This window comes from Sipha flava, unplaced genomic scaffold (genome assembly GCF_003268045.1).
Source record: "Sipha flava isolate LNK unplaced genomic scaffold, YSA_version1 259_pilon_pilon, whole genome shotgun sequence".
Lineage (NCBI taxonomy): Eukaryota > Metazoa > Arthropoda > Insecta > Hemiptera > Aphididae > Sipha > Sipha flava.
Genome location: NW_020272920.1, coordinates 756,001 through 782,879, shown reverse-complemented (window position 1 = coordinate 782,879; position 26,879 = coordinate 756,001). Strand labels below are relative to the sequence as shown.

Sequence of the window (26,879 nt, the reverse complement as noted above, 5' to 3'; positions counted from 1 at the left end):
ATAGTTGGAACATTATAATGGAACATAATGTTGGGATTAATGAGATAATACAATGAAGATATTTAAGATTATTAAAAGTTATATAGGGTTGTAACATTTATTGATTAAATTATTAATTCGTGATAGAAATTAATTCAGTAAAATAAATTGTTAGGGATTTAAATAACAAAATTATGTTGATTATTCATGGTTTTAATGCAGGGGAAGTGGCCTGTCGGGATATCAAAAAATTTGATCAACCTGAATTCTATAAGAATGTCCTATTGACCAGAAATTTGATCAGCAAAATATACAAAAAAAAAACTACGTTTTAATTATATTTATTTGCATATTAATTAAAAAAAAAATTGTGTATTTATTATTTGCAGAATACATTCATGTAGATCAATATAATTTTCGTTGAAGTATTAATGTTAAACAGCAAAAAAATAATTTAGTACACATTTCTATTTTACGATTTGTTTTAAATATGTACATTATTATGTACTTACATTTATAAATTATTTCTTTTAAATGCTTATAAAAAATAAAAGGTATAAATAAAAGAATATTTTATAAAAATAAGAAGTATTGGTACTATCTGGAAAAAATGTGTGAAATTATACTGATATTTTTTTTAAATCGATATTTCTACACTTTAATTAATTAATTGTTTTTTGAAGTGGATAAATAATAAAATACTTAAAATATAATATATAATACCTGTCTTATAAAAAAATATCTACTAATGTTCAATTGTGTTCAAGTAAATAATACTTCCATTAAAGAAAAAAAAACCTTTACTCGAATTGAACAATGACAAATTAGTAAAGTCCATTGATAAAAGAGTAAGTTATTAAATAAAATATCATTGTAAGCTAAATTGGATACTTTTATTTTGTAAATTAAATTTAAAATTTATTTACAATAAAATGTAAATATTTTCAGATTTCATTTGGTATCATTATATTTGCTCGAATACACTCGCTGTGTAATATTCAAATATGTAACTATTTCAATAACTAGGTATATACTATTCTTAGCGTTATATTACACAATTTTTCATACACGTTGAGTTTTTCAATTGAGTGTTTAATAAAATATTTGAGTAAAATAAACACATTTCAATAATTACTTATACTGTAAGTGAACAAATTTAATCGTATTTAAAGTCTGGTTATGGAATTAAAAGGATGACCTGAACTGTGTTTCTATTTCACCCCTGCAGCCGTGAAGTATATATTTTAATTTTATCGCAAAAGACAGTTTTTATTATTCCATTATGATTTCTATCGGTGCTATTATAACAGTAAAAAAAAAAAAAAAAAAATAAATAAATAATAAAAGTTGTTACTACGTGTATCGGGTATCCGCTGACTGCGGTAATAATACGTGCGCATTGTAGAGCGCATGGCTATGCCAGACTCGGCCGGGAGGAAACTATAAAGGCCGTAGGTCTGTTAGCGACGATAAAGCTCCCAATATCAAAATATATCGCTCACGGTACACTTCACCTGTGCGGGTTATTCGAATTTTGCTGTTCTGTATTATATAATAAAATAAAACGTAAGTAGAAAAAAAAAAATTAAATTCAATAAACGTTGTAGTAGTGTTATTATTAAATAAGTTTTTTCAGAGATCATTAAATTGTTTTCGAAAGTAAATCTAAATCATCGTGGACACTTATGATATTTTTAATTTTACAAACGTAACTCTGTTTTGATACGAGTATAAATTACTTTTATTAATATTTTATTTTGTTTTTTTTAAATTTATCTACAAATATTTTTGTTTGCCCAAAAATCTATAGTTTTTGTGTTTAATTATACAATAATAATTTTATATCTCGATATATAAAAAAATACAAGTATGAATTATTACTGGATAATAGAATTGTTTTAGTTATTTTCGTGAATTGAATAATATAGTAACATACATTTAATATAATTCACATACATATATGTAAAGTATATTTTATATTAATGTAAGCTTAAAGTAAATTTATTTATAATTTATTTCCACAAAAGAGATAATCAATTCAATTAATTTTTATAGCTGCGCAATAGACGGTTTTTACAATACAAATGTAAATTTTATTCAAGATAGTTATACTTATTTTACCAATCGCTTGTTACCATAGTTATTACTATAAAAGTATCTTCAAACAGATACTAAATTGTATTATAACATACAATAAAATAAGAGCAAATCAAGATATCAACTTTATCAAATATTTTCTTAAAGAGAAACTCCATTAGCCGATTAAAGTAAATTATTTGTTCATACAGTAAAATAAATTGCGTAAAGTCATAATTTTTTAATTTTAATAATAAAATAATTATAAAAATCTGCCATTTGAATGAAAACATAGACTTTAGAGATAACTAATAACAATATATACTCTAAATATTCTAAATACTCTAAATGTATAAAAATACATTGTGTTTTGATTTCTAATATACAAATTCTAATATTACAAATTTAGGACATCAACTAATTTTTCGTTCAATTTCTTAAAAAGGTCAGTCTAATATTTAAAAATAAATTAGGTTTGTAGTACAAGACATAAACGAAAATTGAAAATAATTTTATTGTTGCTGTTCACTTAAAATATAGATTTATAATCTTCACTATGGATCCTGCTGTATCAGCCAAATTGGAACAGGGATGGTCTGCGCTCTCCTCATCTGATAGTAAATCTTTGTTAAAGAAATATTTGACAAAAGAGGTGTTTGATGCAACAAAAAATAGAAAAACTTGTTTCGGATCCACACTATTGGATTGTGTGCAGTCTGGTAAGCTAATCCAATAATACATAAAACAAAATTTTTATAATAAACATTTTTAGGTAGACAATTAATAAGACATTTATATAATTATATAAAATAGCATATTATGAGTAAGATTAAACTAGTTAACTGCTTGATTGAAAAAACAAACATTAAGACTAGTTCATAAAACTTCACTGAATTTGGTTTGCATAAATTAAAATATATACAGGCGTATAATATATTGTGTAATGTACTTCTTATAATAAAATTTCCCATTATATTTTCCAGTACTTGATTTAAAAATTTTTAATTTTTTATTGAAATATCCTAAGAGAAAAGTTTGAATAGTTTTGTATAAAACGTTGAGTGTAATTTTTCATTAATTATATTTAACTCAGTTATATACAAGAAGTTAATATACTTTAAAAGTATTAAATCATACAACTTATACAAATAACATAATCATAAATTTAGATACTTAGAGGATCAGCCTTTTTTATACACTAATATTTGTATTTAATTATATTATTATAATATTTCAAAATATACAATAAAATTAATATGCCACTCTTCATAAATATGAAATACGTAAGGATTAAGTATATACCGATGTTTTAAATGTATCAAATTTCAATTTTTCATAACTTTAGATGTAATAGTATCAATTAATTTATTATTGATACAATTTTTTTTTTTTTTTTGTAATTATTTATAAATTAAGCTATTTGTAGTCGTCGAAAAATTTCAAAAATTAAATTAACAATATAAAAATAATCGAAGCATTTAATAAGAACAAAAATATCAAGCAACAAATACATTGATTATTAACTAAAGAAATATAGTATTTACCTGTAAAAAATATGATAAATATATTATATATAATAGTTTAATAATTAGGTAAATTTTTTTATACACAAATAGTCATTTCCAATGGAACTTTTTTTTTTATGTTAATTTTGACTTAATAAATTGAAGTAACTCAACTTGAATTTTTTTTAATATTTAATACTTGTTTGTGACTTTTTACAATTTCTTGATTATATTTAGAACACTCGCTGTCAATCATGTAGGTAGACATAGTTTTGGCAACGCCCCTGTCATAAAAAAAAAAAATGAAAAAAGAAATTTAAAAATATTTTATTTTTCCACTAAAGTGATTAATGAACACCGGTAAATAAATCGCACAATGCCGTTTCCATTGTCAGTTTTCTTGAGACTTGAGCACATTATTTTTTTGTTGTCAGGGACGTGGTTACGTTCAAATGTAGGTCACTGGGAATTCGAGCTAGACTGCTTGACGCCCTCAGGATCAATATCCAGGATTCTGAATCCAGCATCACTGCTAGCCAAAAAGCCCTCCTACCCATTGCAACACTTACCTGCATTAATACTCAAGGTCAACCGTTTCTAACGGCCTTGAAAATAATTCGTTAGTCGAAGATTTTATTTCTACGGAAATCTTCAATTTAATAAGTATGAATCGAATTGCACTTAGTTAAACTATCAAATTTAAAGTAGGTACTACACATTTTTTTTAAAAAGACAAAAATTTCTCATCAAAAATCCAAATAAAATAAAAAAATTTTTGAAAATATATTTTAAAATTTAAAATTTAAACTGTAACACATATTCTTCAACAAATTCTTTAACTTATATGATTTATTTTTGTTGAATAAAATTAATTTTTGTTCAGATTTTAAAAAAACTTTAATGATTAAAATACGCAAAAACGATAAATAAATATTGTTTATACAATTGAGAGTATGAATAAATAATAATATGCTAATAAATACATAATAGTAAATGATTTATTTTAGAATTTAAAACAATATTTTTTGTCAAAAAACCACTAAATTATCAATTTGAATAGAATAATAAAACATAAGTGCATGTTTTTAACATGTATTTAATTTAAATTAATGTCATAATTTCTAATTTTTTTAACGACAATTTAACAGAAATATCATCTACTGAGTTTGAGGTTTACGTTTCTAACTTGCTACACTAACATAATCTATATGTATCCGGTATTTTCAAGTCGAGTTTAACTTTTATCACTGTGTATAATTAATTTCTATAAAAAAAACATATTTGTAAATAAATTGGGAAAATATATTTGGCTCTCAACTGCAGTACTGTTGTTAAAAGCCAATGTAAATCAGATATTTCTTATATTTCTTTATGAATACCTCTTTTTGGTATTATGAACAATAAATAACAAAACTATTTATACTTAAGGAAATAAGAACATATTTATGACTGCTCTACTTCAAACGATGCGCAGTAGTGGATTACACTTTGTCATAATTTTCATTTATTTTTTATAGTGCAATATTTTCATTACATTTTTATAGATATTCTAATGGAAATCGATACATACACATATGTGTATGAAATTTTTTCATATACATAATATACTATAGTAATATTAGAACTTTTAACAATTGTACATTGACAATCATTGTTAAAATAACCAAGAAAGTTATAAATTACGAAAAATGGCTTTATTGATTTTTCCAATATATATTATGTTTAAATAATGTTTGCAATATTCATTAATACAGCTAGATATTTTTATTATATTGGATTTATTTATAATTCATGATACTAATTTTACCATAAAATCACTACAGATGAACAGTTCAATTATTGAAACAAATGTATAAATATAAAATTAGAACTTTATACAATGATCCTATATTTAGATCAGATAGCCAGGAAAGTTAATTAAATATATAATTTGACGCAAAACTTATATACTGTCATTATATTAATTTGATATGTTTCTATGATATATGTATATTTAAGATCATTTATTTTCCAATCACCTATATGTCGGCTGGTAAAAGGCAAAAGGGGCTAAGCGATACGGTTTATACTACGGGATAACCGACAGTTATATCTTTCGATCGCACTAACGCTAGTGTTGTTTTGACCATTTACTAATGAGATTTAGTAAGTACATGAATTTAGATTTTTCGAGACAAGCGATACACTTATTATAAAAGTAGGGGACAAATGCCGTTCTAAGGGCATAAGCGACATTGTTGAAAATTTTATGGGATAAGTGACAAATTCATGGCACTTAGCCCTTACGATTGTTGTTTATCAACTTTCATAATAATAATAAAATGAATTATGAGTATCAAACCATTTTTTATATTGATAAAAGTGATTATACGAGTGAAGTTCTTTATACGTTCTAGGTATACATATTTACATTGCACAATTGTTACAAGTCTACTGAACAGTTTATAATCACCATTTATCATTAAAAAAAAGAAAATAATAATAAAAATTAGAGCTAAACACCAAAAAAAGATAAGTTTAGTTAAATTTGTTATGACAAAAAATGTACTTAATATTTCAATGTAATTAGTGTCAGACCAGCAAGATAATATGTAATAGAATGAAAATATATAATAACCTTATTCCTAATGCTTATATAAATACCGAAGCGCCAACGACAAAGTTAAGAAAATATGAAAATTTTGTTTTTGCTCTCCTGAAAAGTAGTAAAATTGTCGTTTAACCCCTTTTGCCTTTTACCAGTCGATATGTCCAAAAATGTTATGAAAAAATGAATAGTAAATTATATACTTAAATACTTATAGTATTTGAATATTTATTATTTTTATAATGTGGAATTTCAAGATTAAAAATAAAGTTTTTAATCTTTTACCTTGTCGTTAATTTTAAATAAATAAAATGTACCATACAATTATAATATGAATGTATAAAATAGCTATTGTCGGAAATATTTAAAATTCGTGAAATGGTGTAAGTAGAATTAAACTTAAAATAGCATCGCCGTATTAATTACCTATAATATATAATATTTACTGCCTACCATGAATATTTAAGCACTACGTATATATTTGTATCGACGTCAACCTGATGATTTTAAATTTAATTTTATAAGTTATGAAAACTGAGTTCATTTGTATACTTTAGTTTTTTATCTCCGCAAATTATTCATTTTTGTTCAAATAACATTTAAGGATTCGAAAACCATGACTCAGGAGTTGGTATTTATGCTCCTGATGCTGATGCGTACACAGTGTTTGCACCAATATTTGATCCTATTATCGAGGATTATCATAAAGGTTTTACCGCTACAGACAAACACCCCCAAAAAGATTGGGGTGATGTGAACACTCTTGGTGATCTCGATCCAGAGGTAAAATATCATTTTCGACTAAGCACACTATTACATATTTTTCATAATTTTTCACATTTCACTATAAGGGTAAGTATATCATTTCTACAAGAGTACGTTGTGGTCGTTCCTTGGAAGGTTATCCGTTCAATCCCTTGCTAACCGAACAGCAGTATAAGGAAATGGAAGATAAGGTTTCTTCTACGCTCAAGGTCCTTTCTGGAGAACTGAAAGGAGAATTTTATCCATTGACTGGCATGTCCAAAGATGTTCAGCAGAAATTAATCGATGATCATTTCCTATTCAAAGAAGGAGATAGATTTTTACAGGTTTGTGATAAGTACAAAATATATTTCAGATTATTTATCATTATTTTAACATGGTATAAAATAGTGAAAAAATCAATTTAAATAATTGGTATATACAAGCTGTACATGTATTATACTCTTATACACTCTTTGTTTAAGGGAGTTTGTGTAAGCAATCTAAGTATATTTTTAAAGATATTCTTAAGTTGTGCAATAACCGTACCACTATTGGTTGTTTTGTAATAATATAATAATAATAATCGTAATAATGTTATTTCGAGAAAAATTAAACATTTTTAATTATAGAGTCGTCAAAAAGTGTATAATATTACTAATGTTATTTCAAGTTTTCAGTTAGTCTGATTCACTTATTTTTTGTAAAATTAAAATCGATTGCAGATTCATTATTCGAAATCTGATTAATTATTTTTTACTTTTATATAAAACAAAAAATCACATAATAGATAAAGTTCTATTATATATTGATATAAGTAATTAATTAATTATTATGTTTAAAATATGATATATTCGCAGAAAAAAGTTGGTTTGGGCACATTGGTTTGTAATTTTTTTATACACAGAATGACTCTCATTAAACGTCTTATTAAAAACTATTGTGTGTGGAAGTACAAATTTAAAAGTACATTACGTACACTAATAAAAAATAGTTGTTGAGACATTTAGTTTTATACATATCATTAGTCAGACTAATAAAAATAGCCTAAATTACATTAATAACTAGAAAAGAACTAGACTTTATAAAAATAAAATTTTTCACATTTCTTCTTATTTAAAGAATGTCGACATATTTAGTATGTACATTATTATTATAGTATGTACTTCCATAATAATTCTTAATTATTACTATGGAACCCGAGTCAAGTTAGTTAATTGATAAAATATTTTGTTTGTTGTAACAGGCTGCTAATGCTTCACGATTCTGGCCCACGGGCAGAGGTATATTCCACAACGAGAACAAAACTTTCCTTGTCTGGTGCAACGAGGAAGATCACTTGAGACTTATATCCATGCAACAAGGAGGCAACTTAGGAGAAGTAAGTTTAATTCAAATTTAAAAATTCTCATCGGATAGATTGTAATATTTTATAATTGTTGACAATAATAGGTGTATAAGAGGCTCGTCACAGCTGTAAATGAAGTGGAAAAGAATCTTCCATTTTCGCACCACGACCGTTTGGGCTTTTTGACATTCTGTCCAACAAATTTAGGCACAACTATTCGTGCATCAGTGCACATTCAGCTGCCTAAGTTAGCCGCCGACAAATCTAAATTGGAAGAAGTTGCTGGAAAATACAACTTACAAGTAATTACATTTCTTATAAAATTTACTTATAGGTATATGTTATGTTTTGTTGTTTATAATATTTATGGAATATTAAACTATACAATTTTATATCATGATTATGTTATACATCCACTGGTAAAGAACAGGGGCGCATCCAGGATTTTTTTTAGGGGGGGGCTAAATTTAAATAATTTTAATATTAATAGGTAGTATTTATTTTGAAATATGTACAGAAATCTTAAAGCTGCACACAATGCTGTTCTTCAGAGTTTTCCACAGTGTAAAATAGTTTGCTGTAAATCCCATTTAGAACAAAGTTGGTTCAGACGTTTGCAGAAAAATAAAAGTTTATTTAAAGAATACTCAAATGATTCTTAAGTAGGAAGATGGCTTAAATAAAATAATCGATATACTATAGTTGATAATTTTTTTTATAATAATTTAAAGTCAAATGTTAATTATCAATAAACCTAATAAAATTATCATAATGTTTGGGGCTAGCCATTATGGGGGGGGGGGCTAAAGCCCGTTAGCCACCCCCTTGGGTGCGCCCTTGGTAAAGAATGTAATGTGTTAGAACAGTGGTGGTCAAACTTTTTTTTCCTCGGGCCATAAAAAACAACCTTTTTTTATCGCGGGCCATAAAAAAATGCATTCTAAATTTTTTTTTACGTAAATGCAAAATATTACAGTTATACAAATAAGTGCTGTAATATAGAAGACTTTCGCGGGCCAGATATTAAATGATGGTGGGCCGGAGTTGGCACGTGGGCCGTAGTTTGTCCACCACTGTGTTAGAATCTATAGAAATACCTAACATAAAAATAAAAAAAAACTATATTATTGAGCTTCTTTTAATATTAAAAATTGGTGTTGATAATATTTTTTTTTATTCAAACGGTGTACTATTTTAGTTATAGTAGCATAATTTAAATTATAAATGGATTCAAATTTCTATTAAAATATATTGAAAATTATCGTTATAATATTGAACTAAAATACTTCTTTCTTGTAAAGAATCTTTTACATAAGTATAAATTTAATTTTACTTTAATTCTTTTAAATTACAGATAATTATAATTTTATTATTAAAAAAATTGTCATATGTATTGTTCTATAGAACAACACACGTACATACATGCTTCATAAACAAATTATTACAGGTCAAAATAATATATTTTAATAAACGATTTCAGGTTAGAGGTACTCGCGGAGAACATACGGATGCAGAAGGCGGTGTCTATGATATCTCAAACAAAAGAAGAATGGGTTTGACTGAATACCAAGCCGTGAAGGAAATGAATGATGGAATAAAGGAGCTCATCAAGATCGAGGAATCATTGTAATTGGCATATTAATCGCTGCATTTTAAAATTGAAAATTTAGATAAATAAAAAATAAATTAGTCACCGCTTATTTTCTCTCGTTACTCTATTTTGTGAAAGCAAAATATCAGGTACAAACGAGGTTATGCCAATACGTTGTTATAAAGCTTATAACATTTTTATGTAAAGAATTTTAGAATTATACCTAAGCTGATGTGTAGACTACATAGTCTACCACTTAATAACTATTCAGCTTTTCTTTCATTAAATTATTTTACCTACATTGGTATTAATTTATTTTAACGAAAATATTACAGTACTGTAAATTAATTCATAGTATGTGGACATCTTATTATTAAGATTTTAACTCCTAATAAATAAGAAAAGTTTATTCGAACGCCAATTTATTTAAATTATTTTAAAACTGTATTCGTATAATACGTGTTATCTCATTATTATAATAAAATAACTTAATATGTTTACGATCGTAAAAACAAAAACTACTCAAAAATATTATTAACTTATGTTCAAAATTGTTACATATGAAAATAATTATTATTTATAAGTAGATAAACTAGTATTTTATAATTATTAGTGTTCATTAAAGTACACTTATCGAACATGGTTATAATATGTTACAATAAAATTGTAGTTTTCTTGTTAATAATAAACCAATCACTTTAATCAGCATAATAACGGCTAATGTTGTTTTTGATTTATTCAAATATTGTTATTTTATAGTATAACCATTGATTAATGAATATTATATTCTATAACACAATGTAGTCGAATAAATTATAGTCTTCGTATATTCTAAAATTTTTAAAAAACCATAGATTTGATATGGGTTTTTTTTGTCGGTAGATGGAAGGTGGGTAGTTGTCATTAGTAAAATGTCAATTTTCTTTCTATAGTTTTAAGTTCACAATACTTCTGGGTACATCCAATATACAGTTGTTTAATACTAAAAAGAAGAACCCTTGCTCATCCATTATAGGTCAAACACATTCTAGCCGAATGCGTGTAACGAAAGGAAGAGGAAAGAATTGGAGGTAACAAATGACCTTTTATAAGTGGGGCAAAAAAAAAGTTCATTTATCACATAAAAATTGCAAAAGGTCCTAAATGTTTAGGTTTTTTAATGGCTTGAATATGACTTATTAGTTTTAAATTTATAATTACAGTTTATATAAAAATGTATTTCTTAAAATAATAATTTTATTATATCATAAATCGAATATACGTGTTTTAACAGTATTTCGATTGAAGTTTGAGTTTTTAAATTGATTCAGTAAAAAAATTTAATAAAATATTAAAAAATCAAAAAGATCTAATAATAACAAACAATGAGCTTGTAGATATTCTTTCAACCCGCAAAATATAGTAAAATATGCTCTAAGCGTTGTAGGAACCAAACAGACGTACCCACGACTGTTGTATAGTAATTGTTGACGAGTACGCGTCACTTGTCGTTCATTTCAAACTGGATCTAGGGTCTCTATCCCGGTATCCTAGCCGAAATGAGGGACCCTGTCGTGTAGATGCTGTCTTAATCCAGCGGTAACTTCGATTTCATTAGATATTTTCTTATTTATTTGTCTGCTAGATAAGGTAGCGAATAGCCGTAATAGATACTGTAACGGCTCCCATGTGCAATTATGTATTCGATCATGAAGCGAATTTGGCTAAAAAAAACGGAGAAGTGTTTACCTTGCATATAGGAGCTGTAGAGTACACAATAAAATAATTGTATAGAACTTTTTGTTATTTTTTTCATACCTATATACTTATATACATAAACAAATGCAATCCGTGAAATATATACAATTAGTTATTTTGATATTACATAAAAGAAAATTTCGACATTAAGACATGAGGAGAAAGATGTCCTCATTCACTTCTTCCAAATTATTTGTTTTTTTATTTTTTTATTTTTTATATTTATAATACGTTCTCGTATATGTAACTATAGTACCTACTGCGTTGATATTGCATTGGTGCATGGAATACTCACCACTTTACCGCACGTTTTTATCGTGTTCAAATGATGAAAAATTGTGACGTGTATTGATTTAGAATTCAGGTGTTGAAATTCTAAAGAAAGTCGTGTCCGTTGTACAGACACGCGCGCACGGTCGGGTTGATGTTGATTAACCAATATTGTTGATATTGATTGACCAATATGTTGTTAAGATTTTAATTGCATTGCGTAGTGCATTTTTAAGGGTATAACAATTATTTATAAGCTAAGTTATTTTTTCAATGCTTGTTTAAATTTTTTTTTTTTTTTTTTATTTAAATTAAGCCTCGGCAACAATGGCCATTGGCAACAATGAGTTTAACTCTAAATCATTTACATGTTATATAATTTACATATTAAATACTAATTGATAAGGTTGGACTTAGTAATAAAGGTTATTATTAGTCTTATGTTGTCTGGGTGGAGGGCTTCAGACAGAATGTTTGAGATGCGTGCTTCCCGTCTATCCGTTTCGTATGAAAGGCATTCAGTTATGATGTGTTTGATTGAGAGAGGAGTACTGCAGCTGGCACATAATGGTGGGTCTTCTTTCTTCATCAGGTACTGGTGTGTTAGTAATGTATGTCCTATACGGATTCTGTTAACTGAGGTTTCCAGCTCGTTTATTATTGTTTGTACGCAAAACACTGCAGTTTTTAAAAAATTTGAATTTGAAAAAAAGCATGTTTATACATACTCGTATACCTTTTTATGTATCATGTATAAGTGTTGAACATCTACAAATATATGGATGACGTAGATATTATTAATGAAAAAATGCCTTATATTTAAGTAAAAGTGATAATCGTTTTATTCTTTAGACAAGAAAACTCGATTGTACCTATAAGCATTCCGGTATAAAAATATTATTGTTTCAATAGTTGGATACAAAATAAATGTACGCTTATAATTAAAAAAAATATATATATATATAAAGTGGAATATTGGGTTCATTACAATTTACAACACGTTCCTAACAGCTTTTAAAATTGGGTATTTTGCCGAATCGCAAATTCCTCTGGCGTCGTCCAAAGATAGATCTATCAACGCTATGCCACCCAAACTATTCTGTTTCACGTACGTGGCCTTTTGTTTGGCAGTTTCCGGTTCTTCGAAACTGATCCAAATGCCCTTCACGTCGTCCTTGGGCAAGCGGAAAGCATAAGTGCCGAGGTTTTTACTCGGGTCTGGTACACGTCTAAAGAGAAATGACAAACGAGTTATTTACTTTATTTATTGACTTTGAAAAATTAACACAGTATTTGGAAAAAAATAAAACTCGACTTGCACAATTTCATAAAATGCTTAGTCATCCTATATGCTTACAGTAGACTCTTTATTATTACGTCAATAAAATTACTTCAAGAAGACCCTATAAGGTTTTATACAGTATTATAATTATTACCCTAGATGTGTGATAACTACTCGTATAATATCTGTGTAGCAGAAGAAACCCTTTGTACTTCTGATTCGGTGATGGAATCTACATATCGAATTAAATGTATTCAATTTAATCTACTTCGCATCAGTAGTGTCAAAGGTTAAATCGAATTTCTATCATAAACAACGTTATGATCCTTCTAAGGATCATAACGTTGTTTATGATAGAATATAAGTTTATGATAACAACTAAGTTATCTCGATCCGTATCCATACCGGTTCTAATGATTGTTAACAAAAATTAATTGATTTTTTGGTGGTGTTTTACTACATAGACATTAATTATTACGTCATTAGGTGTACGGTTTCCGGTGTTGTATTGTCTAACACGAATGATTAAGAAAAAAAATACTTTTAACGACCCCGTAACGTAACGTTGTACCATCTTACCTGTATAGGGTCAGAGATGTGGTGGCTGCGGTGCTCTCGACCAGGTGCGGACAGATCTCGTAGTAGGCCAACAGACCTTCCGTCTTAGTGTACGTGCCCTCCTCGCCGGGGCCATCGGCGGTCACGGGCGGCGCACCGGACTTGCCGCTGTCCTTGTCCATTTTCCACGTGCGGGCATACGTGGATATGCCCAGGATCAGTTTGCTGCGGTCGGCCTTCAGGGCGATGGCGCGGTTCACTTGCGACTCGATGTTCTGCCACGCCAGCCGGTCGGCGTACACGAACTTGAACGGGGCTGCATGGTCGGCCAGCTTGGGCACACGGTCTGGGGTCCGGAAGTCGTACACCATCAGCGTGAAGTGATCCACATACTTCTGTAGTCCGGGGAAGTCGAAGTACACTGCGCGGACCGAACAAGTTATTAGCATAATGTACACGGCACGAGAAAAACATGCAACAACCAGGGGCGTACCGAAAAGGGGTCCAATCACTCACCCCTACCACTAAAATCCCAAATATTATGTATATCTTAACCAACACCCCCAACCCCAACCCCACGTCGACTTTCTGGGAACTTCACTGGTAACGGTAGTGTGGCATCGCTACGGGTAGTAAAGAATGCGTTTAGCTTTTGCGATTTTTTTTTCTTCAGTATAAACAAGACATTACCGAGAAGAAAAATCGAAATAATGTAACATTTCGTTCGGAAAGCACATTTATATTTCCTAAAGCCAAGTAGATACAGGTAGTTTTGAATTTTTTTTTCACAGCGTGGCGATAATTAAATGTAAATATATCCTTAGGACGCTTTACCTGTAGTAGAGTAATGCGACTTTTTTTTTAGCTATTTTTTTAAGCTTATAGAAATACGAATTTTGAAGAAATAGTTTTCACCAACCTATGGTTTTTTTTAAACATGTTTCTGTAAAGCTAAATTGATTTCCATACAGGCTGTATGTGATTATCACGTGTTGTTGTATTTAAGCAACCATTTTATAAGATAAGATACCCAAAATAAATTATGTATTAACCTTCGTTCAGAACCGTTTTCGAATGAGATGATTTATTATTTATTTGAAAAATACATTATAAATAATGTGAATGGTATTGCTAAAAGACGACCATTCAAATGTTTATTTTTACAATTGATGATGCACAAGCTGATTTACTGTCATGTAAAACATGGATTTATTTATAAGCACTATAATTTGTCTTTCATTGGCCAGCATATCATATCCATTAATTTATGTGTAAAACAATTTCAGAAATAATGTATATATATATATTGGCACAACAAGTAGCGTAGTAGCACTGAATATTAGAATTAATAATTTTCAGATTTGCTTTTTAATGGCAAAGATTTGACGGTTTCAGAAAGTCTGTATATATTATATTCTGTATTAATTATTAACGTTATTAATAAGTAGATTATAACCCCAGACACAGGAAACAGAAAATGAGAGCACCTATGGACTATATTTTATTTAAATTAATTAATAATATAATGCATATAATATTATAATCTAATAAATGTTAACTTAACGGTAATACCTAATTGTATTATGCGTCTTAGTGAATTTAATACTTAATCAGTATTCACCTAAATATTTTATCTAATACGACACAACAAAATCAAATAGTTTTTAAAAAACGTAGCCTACTCTATAACCAAGTGTATTTGTACTGTATAGTTTTCAAAATAATGATACAGCGAAATCTCTATTGGCAGAGAGTCGTCGTGAATTATAAAATGATTTATCATTGAAGAAGTGGTCTCCACTCATTGCTATTGAAATAATAATACGTATTTTCTAGAATTCTTTGCTTGGGATAGTTAAAAATATTTTTTATAGAATCATTTTTTTGTTGCCGGTGTATTACAAATACAGTTTTACCGTATTTTTTAACCATCAATGTATTATTACCATTTTGGTAGGGTAATAAATCTAGTTATAGTTACCGGTGGAGTTGACGTGTGGCAAAACGCTGACCGACAAGTAAGGACAATTGTTAGCGTTTAACACTCCTTTGACTTCACGGACCAGTGCGGTGAACTGCTCTTTATGCTCGGCTTCCTTGGTATCCTTGCTAGTAATGCCCACTGTTTTGGCTACTTTGTGGATAAAAGAACCTTTAAAACAGTCAAATGTAGTAATAAATATACAGCAATGTTACAACGCCGAATTAATGAATGTTTGATTTAAACACTATATAATACTACAAAACGTTATAGCTTACCCCATGTATGTTTTTCCTTTTTCTCGGTTACTACCGGGAATTGCCAAGCCAAGTCTAAGCCATCGAATCCATTTTCTTTTACCATATCTGAAATAGTGGATGCGAACTTGGTTCTCGATTTGGGAGTCTCCAGCTACGCAGCAAATATATTTTCGTTACAGTTTTCCAACTAACCGTTTTATATAATAGGTACAAGTGTATACAAGTAAAACATAATACTTACAACGCTAAGATATTTATCAGGATCTTCGATATCGGCATTTCCACCGACCGAGAGCAATATAGTAAGGCTTGGATAAGCTTTCTTCAGAGCCGTGATGGACTTAAAGTTTCCCTTTCCACCCTTGACGTCTTTGCTTTCAGGCAAATCCAGTTTGGGGTCCAAAGATATTGCTTTGTATTTGTCATCGTCAATACCCACATAACCGTACACTAAATGCGTACAATAACTTAAGGCTGGTTTTAACTCCTCAGCGCCAACTTTAACGACATCTATACAAATAAAATTTAATTATATAATAATATAATTTATGTAATATAAAATATTGCAATAAACACTATTGGTCCAGAGACTGGAAAACCAGAAAATTTCTATACTTGAAACCGGTAATAATTGTGGGAGAAGGAGGCATCAGGAGAAGCAACTTTTATTAACTTTTGGACATCAGATTTGTTTTGAATTAACCCAACCTCGTCCCGTAAATAAAGTAAAAGGACATAAAAATAGAAAATTTTCTAAAAACACTTAAGCTCATGGAATAATAACTGATTGAAAGAAGTAGGTTATTGTACATTATTCAACCGGAAAAAATTGAACATCAAATAAATGTACTAGCTAATAAATTAATGCGAATTAAGAGTTTCACTATAATAATTTTATTTATACGTAAAAATGTACTTATTTATTACAATTATAATTTTCATGGAATGTATTTAATATTTTTTTAATACTAAAATATTACTTATAATTTTAGTACATACATATCTTAATATTCGCGTTTAATTATTAATACTAATAAGATATATTAGAAATAAATAATTGCGATTATCAACATAGGTATGTAGTAAAAGTATAAGTGATTAACTTAACAAATGAAGAGAACAGTAGTTCCTAACCTGGGGAACACGAGATGATCTCAAGGACCACACGAAAAAAAAATTGGGTAACGGCGGAAAAGTGAATTTGTTTTATTCAAAACGATTCATTTCAAAAATATGCAATATTTGTTATTAAAAATGAAAAACTTAACCATGAATTTATTTTAGAGAAATGGAGATAGAATATTGCAATATTTATATTATAATATACTATACTAATAGCAAAATATTTGGCTTAAGAGTACGGAAGAAAAAAAAGATTGAGAACCGTTGGCATAGATGACTGTACGAATAAACTTTTTTCCACGAAAATATAAATAATAATTTCTACGTTAGATACATACCTAAAATAATAATGCTATTTAATTAATACAATCTAATATGTACATGGATTTGTTAAAAATTACATATAGTGTAATATTATGTTTTTTTAATCAAAAGTAAAATTAATGCATGCTTCATAATATATTAAAATAGTTCATAAATTGATATTATTTTGGTCATGAGAAAAAAAAAATTGCATTTTAATTTTATAATTATATAAGATTAATATTCTTTAAATTATAAGCTTGAAATTCTTATTAATTTATATCTAAATCTAAGCAGTAGTTGTTTGGACCTATTTATAAATAAATAATTCTACTACAGATACAAATTTTACGTGATATTGTTTTATTTTATTTTTAAAATTAATTAGGAAAGTAAAATTTGAGTTAAAAAAAAATAACCGATATAGGTTAGGTTAACCTATACAATTTTACTGACCAATGTCTAATACTTATACAGAATTTGATTTGAATTAAAACAAGTAACAATGTTTTTTTCATTTTTATTATTATTAAAGATAATAAGATTGGTTTTATAAATTAAATGGAACTCAGAAATGTTTAGTCTGAACCTAAAAGGGATGTAAATAAAAATAAAATACTTGTCATATATGAAATAAAATAAAATTTTTGATTTTGCAAAAATATAATAAACGATTTCACAAGTCACCATTGTGTCATTCGAGCTTATAAATAAATGTACACAATAATTATACTTCGCTTGTAATAAAGTGGTAACTCATTACAAACAAATGATTATACCTTTTCTCCATAAAGCTTTGCCGTCGTAGTAGCATACCGTTTTAAAGGCTTGTGACACATCGACAAGGGCCAAAAGGCCGTAAAGTGCGACCGCACTAATAAATTGTACGCCTAACATCGTCATACACTATCGAAAACAAATTCACACTGACGACCAGTTCGGCGCAGGCCGAAAGTCCAGTTATGGCGTTTATTGTGTTTAACGATTTTATTATTATCATCACCACCTCTACTTGTTCGTTGTAACCACAGGCCAAGGTCAAAGTTTAACAAGTTTTTCTTCTCTGTAACTCGATTGATGTATTCTGTTACCGTACATCGTGTCCACAATACATGTATACATAATATTTTAATATAAATATTATACACGTCTGAACACACATACGCACGCACGCACACACACAAAACACGTCTATACTAACCATATATCAAATCTGATAAGCAAGGTTGAAAAAATAATAACCAAACAAAAGGGTTTACACAGAAGAGTAGTACTATCTCAGACAAACATGTAAATTTAAACCGACATGTTTATCGACATTACTTACTCGGTTATGGCGACTTGTTGTGACCTTTGGGATTTGAATATTATTACCTTAAAATATTATCTATAATGATTATATACAATATAAAATTCTGAATAAATTATAATTTAATACACCGCAACGGAGTATAATAATATATTTCGTATTCAAATTTTGACGTGTAGAATCAAAATCAAAATTAAAATAATTTTCAATAAAACGAATTGAAACTCTCGAAAAATATCATAATGAATACTTAATTTTTTTTCAAAGATAAATTAACTATCTCTAACTAAAATGTATTATTACTTATTTGAGAAAGACTAAAATATTTCAAATTAAAATAAAACGTTTGTATTATAATTTAAATTCATATATTAAAATACTTTGTTAGTTTTTGAATATCACCAATTAGTTTTTTGAGATTAAAAAGTTTTCCATATCTAAATAAAATATTTACTTTTACGTAAACGTATATTCAGTAATGTTTTTAGGTTTAGTTAAAAGAATCTAATCATAAGAGGTTAATGGATATGTATCATAAGAATTTAATATTAAATAGTTAAGAGTTAAGTACATGTTTTCAATATACTTTTATATATTTATTCAGAGTTTGTTTCATTGCAGTAAGTATTTATTGACCAAAATCATTAAGCAGTCTGCCATTTTAAACTAATATGTCTATATATTTTATTAAAATTGTGTTATTTTTTATTCCCAAAAAGTGAAGAATATTTTATATTTGAATGTACTTATAATTAAATTCTTAAGTCAAAGCCGTGACTAGCATCAAAATTACTGGTCCTGAACTAGAGTATTATTGAATCAACGAAATAAAAATTTTAGTTATTAATTGTTTTATTAAAATGATCAATACCTAATGTATGAAAAAGTGGTTGACCTTATCAGATGTATTAAAATTAAAGCATTTAGGTCAATGAATATTTATTTAATATTATAAAATTAATAATTATATATATTACACATCTTATCTCAACTTATTTCATTTGTACTAAAATATTTTAGTGTTTAAGTCATGTTTGATGTTATAAAATGTATGCATATAAATAAATATCATTATAAATGTGACAGCTATAAAAATGTAATATATTTTACAAATTACGAGTTAATATATTAAACTTGGATTTTAATCTTTATCATAATATCACACGTTATATAACATTGAAATCAAAGTGAAGATAATACAAGTATTACTTCTTAACATGATTAACGTCTAAAGAATAAATTAAGTGGATAAAAATAAATTGATAAGTACAATTTTTTTTTATTTTAGTCTTTACCAATTTTTACCAATATCATATACCTATGTTACGCCGGATTCTTGAACTCAACAACATCGTTATCGAATATTTGCATTTGGTAATTCAAAGTATATTTAAATAGGACATAACTCCCAACCTAGGATATGACTGCGGTGCTTCCAACTATAATATAGATTATATCATACGTGAGTGCTCTAAAATAAAGTTTAACGGGAAGCTCCAAGGTATCGTTCATGGGACTTCTAAATTAATGAGATGAAAAATATAAATATTATCTTATAATCACTCAATTAATTGCTATCATCAATATAAATTTATATTCTAATATTACCTGATAAATTATTATTTCTCCATCTTTCTTCATATTATGTTTATACATAATTTAATAATTTGTCACTGGCTTATTACCACAAAATGTACTCACCTTATATTAACATTGTCTATGTCATACGAATAATTAAATAAATTAAGCAACACTGTTGCCGAATATGCGCATTGAACAATTCAAAGCTACTGATTTCAATGAATCCAATTTAAAACCGTATATTTAATGAATTAGTCTAATTCTTTTCCGCCAAATGTATGAATTCGACAACACCACGTTATTGCTGCCCGAAAATATTTTCGCTAACGCTTGTCACAAGACGGTATAAAGTTTATAGACTTAAGGGTTGTTCAACTAAAAAAAAAAGTTAATGTTATACTTACTATATTTGTCTGTATTTGTCTGTAAAAAAAAAAAAAAATTATCTATTTAGTCAATTAAAAAAAAAAAAGGCCTTGCCAATTTCATATACATGATCCCATCTTCAGATGCAGTATGTTCACAACAATGACAAAAAAAAAATATAGTTTTGAAGATTTTATTTTAATGAAGCGGTGAACATGGTTCATTGTTCACATTTATGCAATATAGACGTTTATGATGAGATAAATGTATTTATAATAATTAAAGATTGATCATGAAAATTCGTGACATTGTTCAATGCTACGACTTAGAGCTGATAGCCGTCACTTCAGATGTTGGAGTTGCAAAAAAGAACGTTGCAAGTTATTGTGCGAAATAATGAAGATGTTCAGTAGCTGATGTATGACTTTCAAGAACTAGATATCCTTCACAAGATGATGCAAAGTAAGGGTCAATAGAGGAAAACGACGTTTTGTCGGATTAACTTAGGGTGCTTCGTTTAAAAATGTGTTTTTAATTTTCAACCAGGGACAAATAAAACTTGTAAAGTACATTGTGTAAAATAAATTAAATGGTTTTATTAATGCCTTAATGAACTGAGCAGCACAAAAAAATGTAACGATTCGTTTTTTTCGATATTTACAACCTATTTAATTGTGTTAGGTCATTCTGTTGTATGGTACTAGAAATACTACGTTGACGTAGTGCGTAGAATGATACGAATTCCGAACAACGAATGAGGGTTATTATTATCGACGGTTTTCGTTTCATTTATACGTGTAGCTATAATCAAAATTACCCATAAGGGATCCATCGAGGGTGAGTGGTTAAAAATGTAGGCGTTGACTTGCGAGAAAAATTATAAATTTTGGAATTTTCGATACCAAAAAAGTGTGCTGTATTTTGTAGATGGAGATTATTTATAGATATTTTTAGATAAGAATATAAAATGGACAACGGCGTAATATTGCGAATTTAAAAAATGCTTTTCACCCACGTGCATGACTTAATGTGGTAAAAAAAGCAGAGGACTTATAATCCATATATCATTCTCAGTGTTCCATATAGTCCCATACAATTACTAATTATTAATTATAAATAAATGAATATATTATGAGATGCTGTGAGTGAAAAATTTCTTCTATAAATTATTCATGTGCTATAAAAATGTATAAACTTTTAAATTACTTACTTATTGTTTTAAATAACAGATAAAATTAAAAAAAATTAAAAAAAAACGTCTATAAAAGTATATACTACTATATAATTTATAATTAAATTTTAATATTAGTTTTGTTTGAAGAACACTTTTTAACACCTAGTGACATCAACTAAATGGCAAAGCCAATTTTTCAACTGTTTTATTTAACTAAAAGGTCTTTATAAGTGCTGTAAGAAGTCCACTTGCGTCCCCTCGCTTTAGTCCAGCCACGTACATCTTCGTCGACTAATTTCACGGTGAAGAGTAGAGTTCTTTTTACAATACACTGTATTCGTGAAATAAAATTCTTTGAACTGTCGTACATTTATGATTTATAGATACTCATGCATCTAATAAAGCCACGAAACATGTACATTTATGCACCTATAAAAAACTCGCGCATTTATTGATTGGTAAATTCGGACTGAAAATTATATGTCAAAAAAATGATTAAATACAATTTTTTAGATTGTACTATAAAGAACAACCATCGTTTTTAAATATATTCATACATTTTTATATAAAAAAACAACAATCATGTACAGTACTAGATTTAGTGAGAGTACAGGGGATACAATGCACCAGGATATCAAGCTCTAAGGGGCCTCTAAAACCAAAATCTAAAATTGAAAATTGTCTGTTTCGTAATTTTTTTTTTTTACTTTTTTAAATTAAGGTACTTAAATTTTGTTTTTATTAGTTGTTGAATACATTAACATGTATTAAATAAATATAGAAGTATTATGATGAGAACATTTTTTTTTAAAGGACTTCAAACTGGTATTTGCATCCCTTCCTCCTGAGACTTAAATCCGGTGCTAATCATGTAATGTTGTTTACATGTGTATAACTATTGAAGATTTCAGTACATCTACCTATAATTGTTTTTATTTTAATTTTATTAATACAATATATTTATACGTGATAAATGTACTTTTTTAAGTTAAGCAATCCAAACATATTTTTACAGAAATGCGTGTCAGTGTTAAATTAGCTTTAATTTTAGTTATGTATATAAATATATATATTATTTATTAATTTGATACTTTACCGATACAGATTATATAATGTTACACAAATAAAACAAACATCTTGAGCATAGGCGGACATGGGGGGGGGCTTAGCTCCCAAATATTTTAATAGCCCTCTCAAAATCAATACTTTGTTAGAAATGTTATTCATTGTTTTTATAATTATCTGTTCGTTTTTTTTTTGAAAATCGTAAAATAAGAAATAATAAAAATCTATTTACAATAGCATTAACAACACTAATTAGTTCAGCTACTTACGAAAGAAGTTTCAGTGCAATGAAAAAAATAAAAACTTGGCTAAGGACATCGTTGGTTCATGATTGATTCAGCGATCTTTCATTACTATATATTGAAAAAGATATATCGAAAAATATAAAAAGCGATGATATTTTAAATATCTTTGCTGATACAAATAGATATTTGCCATTAAAATAAAGTATTAATTATTTACGTATAATATAATATACGTTATTTAGTGTTTTTTACAATTTAAACATATCTATATTTTTAATACCTAATAAGTTTTACTTGTGCATTGGAAGGGGTTGTGGGGGAAGCCCCTGCGGATTATTTTACATTGAATTCTTTAGCCCCTCCAAAAAAAAAAAATTCAACCAAATGTCCGCCTATGATCTAAGGTTCTATCCCTCTGGTTCAAGTCATTTCCTAATTTGATGATTCCTTCATTATACATTTTTAAAATTTAAAAAACAAACTGTGAGCTTTTTGATTATATTTACGATGAATGTACGGCAATCGCCCGGATCGGTTTAGTGCTCGTGCTCACAATTTAAATTTGGTCATGATATGACTGGACCGGTGTAAACTCTTCCGAAAACTTGGAATTATCACATACAAATACGTTAAGATAGTATATTTCTTAAATCCAAACGCACCAGTGGGAAAGGACCTCTAAAAACAACAAAATGTAAAGGTCTTGTAGATTTTTTTTCAAAATAATAATATAATAGATTTAGATATTTCAGAAAAATATTCAAACACGTATAAATACTTACTAACACTATGTACCATACGGTATTATAGGTATTTAAAAGAACGAAACTTTTTTTTCAACTTAGAAAAAACTGCTGATGTTGTTTATGACTATGACCTGCAAAAAATAAGTACATTATTAATTAAACTATTGTTATTAATCATCTACCTACAGCAAATATCTATTAAAAAAATATCTGTTACTTTTGTTGTATAATATTGTGTTAAAAATAAATAGGTCATATAATTAGTATGGGTACATACATCTACTCTCGGTTCTTACTAAATGTGATTATTGTAGATTATGCATGATTGTTACTGAAATAATGACACAAAGAAGTACAAATCACATCATTCCTGGCTTACTTTAAAGTCGCAGACGTATTTCGGGGAGATTTTCTGTTTATAGCTAATTGTATTGTTGTTTTTTAATTAACTACCTTTGTTAAAAGAAAATGCACATTTGTCAAAAACTTAAATCGAATAGGTATGCTGCCAAAAAAATAATATCCAACACTTAGGTGTATAGATGTGATTAATTAAAGTATTACACAAAATGATAAAAACATTTGATAAGGGATTTATACTGTACATAAGTAGACGGATACGTATGTTAATTTCATAACTTGTACATTTAATATGTACAAGATCTTTTATTAATATAACTGTAAGATTTTCGCCACTGAAAAAGTGTATGACCTCCTTATACATTTTTACAATGGGTTAGAAATAGGTTTCCTTTGGTCAATCTATACCTAATTATATTTATAAAAATATAATATTTAATGAAAAGTGAACGGTCACTAAAAAACACGGGTATAGGATAAGTTTACATCAATTATATAAATTGAACGATTATTATCTGATTTCCTTTTAACATAAAGCAATCAATTCGATGGCTGTCACAGAAAATATTCAATGAGAATAGGTAGAATTTGAGGAATACAATAAAATGTACCTATCTATAATACAAGGAGATCATGGGCACATTCGAGATAGTTTTTTGTAGAGTGACAGAAGAGTTTATGAGGAATAATTATGTACTATAGATCAATACATTTTAGATTTATTGGTAACGTTCTCTCCAGGCAACATTAATTTTAATTAAAAATACACAAGTACGAAAAAAATTGTTAATTTTATTTCTTTATTTACATTTATGTAACAATAAAATATAACTGATTAATATATGTAATAAAATATGATTAAAGTATAGTCCATCAATAATTTTTTTTTAAAAAAAGTATATATTATGTTAATTAAGTACTATTGTAATGTAATTTACTGTGCACAATAATTTATAATGACTGATTTTTGTTCAAAATTAATATTAATATTTTTTTAGAAATGCAACTATTTTACAATATACCAGCTGAATTACTATACATTTAATGGTATTTGAATAATATTTAATGTTATAAATTAATTTTTTTTTTTAATAAAATGAATATTTACAATCTGTATACAATTAGTTTATACAATAAGTAAATTTTGAAAACTAAGTAGAAAAAATAAAAAAAATAATATGTAGATTTGAGAGAAGTCCAGTGACACCACTTTATATATTTATTTATAAATATACTGCAAAATATTTTTGATTTTTCTTATTGCACTCATATTTTATTACACAGCAAGTAATTACTAATAGATATAGGCTATACTATAGGTACGATTAATAATAATTGAATAGTTATAAAAGTAATGTTTTAATACCTAACAGATATTTCATTGTGAAATGAAAACTTTAAGAAAGATGGCTTACCATATAACATATAAGTTATTATAACTGTTTTCAATAATCAACTGACCAAATTTGACCTAATCATTAATTCAGAAAAAAAAAATTTACATGGAAAATGTGATTAGAAACAATAAACATATGTCAAATATTTTTTCAATAAATCAGTATATATTTTTATATGAGGAAAAATATATGATTTCTTAATGATTTTCAATATTTTTATCATAGAAATAACTCAAATAAAATAAAATACTTTAATTTTTTAAAAAAAAATGTATATTGTTGGTATATAATTCGGAAGAAACACATTATTTTATAAAATATATAATACAAAATTCAAAAATAATAGACATAATGAGATAAACAATTAATTGTATATATTAAATTTCACAAATTATGTAATAAAATTAAATTTACTCAAAACAAATTTGAGCAAATTGCAATATTATAAATATTAAGTTAACAAAAAGTGAGTTTGTAAAAAGTTTCAACAATAAAACCATGGAATTCACACTCATAATATAATTTAACGTGTATTAATAAACAAATATGTACATGAATACAAAATTGAATAGGTGTATATAATATATTATATATTACATATATTATAAAAAAATTAAATTAATATCATTTGAATTTTGAATTAAAAGCTAATCAAGATATTTTCAAGCTAACAATGTTTTTCATTTCATATAAAAATAAAATATTCAATGTATAAAAAAATGAAAAATATACTTCAATATTTTGTAGAAATAGGTATATAAATATCTAATATAAAATGTCAACATAATACATACATAATTATTTTAATTTGTTAGATAGTAACTAAATTAATTTACAATTGTATTGTGTAAAATGTAATTATTATATCCTTAGAAAATTATGACTTCAGTATATATATGTATAAAAAAAAGATATTTTTTAATGGTACAATTAACATTTTAATACTATTAGTAATATGTATAGACTGTATTACTTATTTTACTTTAATACAAATAAGTCAATGATTAACTTTAATTTAATTGATATTAATTAATATCATTGGTTTTGCTATTGTTCATTTATTATAACAATTGCAATAATTCAAAATTTAAAATAAAATATACCTAAAACAATAGAATTTATCACTAATTAAGTACTATAAACATGATAAAAATAGGTAATTATTAAAATAAAGTTTATACAATTTCAACTTTTAATATCATTATATTAGTCTTTGGTTCTTTAACTTTTTATAATTATTTTTTTAATATCTTAATAATTGTCTGCCGTTTAGTTTAAAAATTTAATAATTTA

The 26,879-nt window shown here is 27.0% G+C and overlaps 2 protein-coding genes and 1 long non-coding RNA gene across 4 annotated transcripts; 1 reads left to right on the top strand and 2 right to left on the bottom strand.

Moving 5' to 3' along the window:
• The first annotated feature begins 1,435 nt into the window (after positions 1-1,435).
• On the top strand, positions 1,436-9,940 carry LOC112684950 (arginine kinase). 2 transcript variants are annotated; one of them, XM_025556687.1, is made up of 8 exons: positions 1,439-1,545; positions 2,465-2,500; positions 2,596-2,774; positions 6,752-6,930; positions 6,999-7,238; positions 8,138-8,272; positions 8,344-8,541; positions 9,720-9,940. In XM_025556687.1, the coding sequence occupies exons 3-8, from the start codon at positions 2,612-2,614 to the stop codon at positions 9,867-9,869; spliced, it is 1,065 nt and encodes a 354-aa protein (XP_025412472.1). In that variant the 5' UTR covers positions 1,439-1,545; positions 2,465-2,500; positions 2,596-2,611; the 3' UTR covers positions 9,870-9,940. The 2 variants fall into 2 exon arrangements, with proteins under 2 accessions (XP_025412471.1, XP_025412472.1); XM_025556686.1 differs by lacking the exon at positions 2,465-2,500 and having other exon boundaries at positions 1,436-1,545.
• Positions 9,941-12,777: 2,837 nt separating this feature from the next.
• On the bottom strand, positions 12,778-18,305 carry LOC112684949 (chitinase-like protein EN03). The gene is made up of 6 exons (XM_025556685.1): positions 18,123-18,305; positions 16,160-16,428; positions 15,937-16,069; positions 15,659-15,829; positions 13,699-14,098; positions 12,778-13,066 (listed from the first exon to the last, which is right to left on the bottom strand). The coding sequence occupies exons 1-6, from the start codon at positions 18,244-18,246 to the stop codon at positions 12,829-12,831; spliced, it is 1,335 nt and encodes a 444-aa protein (XP_025412470.1). The 5' UTR covers positions 18,247-18,305; the 3' UTR covers positions 12,778-12,828.
• Positions 18,306-23,332: 5,027 nt separating this feature from the next.
• On the bottom strand, positions 23,333-24,341 carry LOC112684963. Its single transcript, XR_003148743.1, has 3 exons — positions 24,209-24,341; positions 23,866-23,960; positions 23,333-23,761 (listed from the first exon to the last, which is right to left on the bottom strand). It is a non-coding gene; the product is annotated as an uncharacterized LOC112684963 (long non-coding RNA).
• Positions 24,342-26,879: the final 2,538 nt, after the last annotated feature.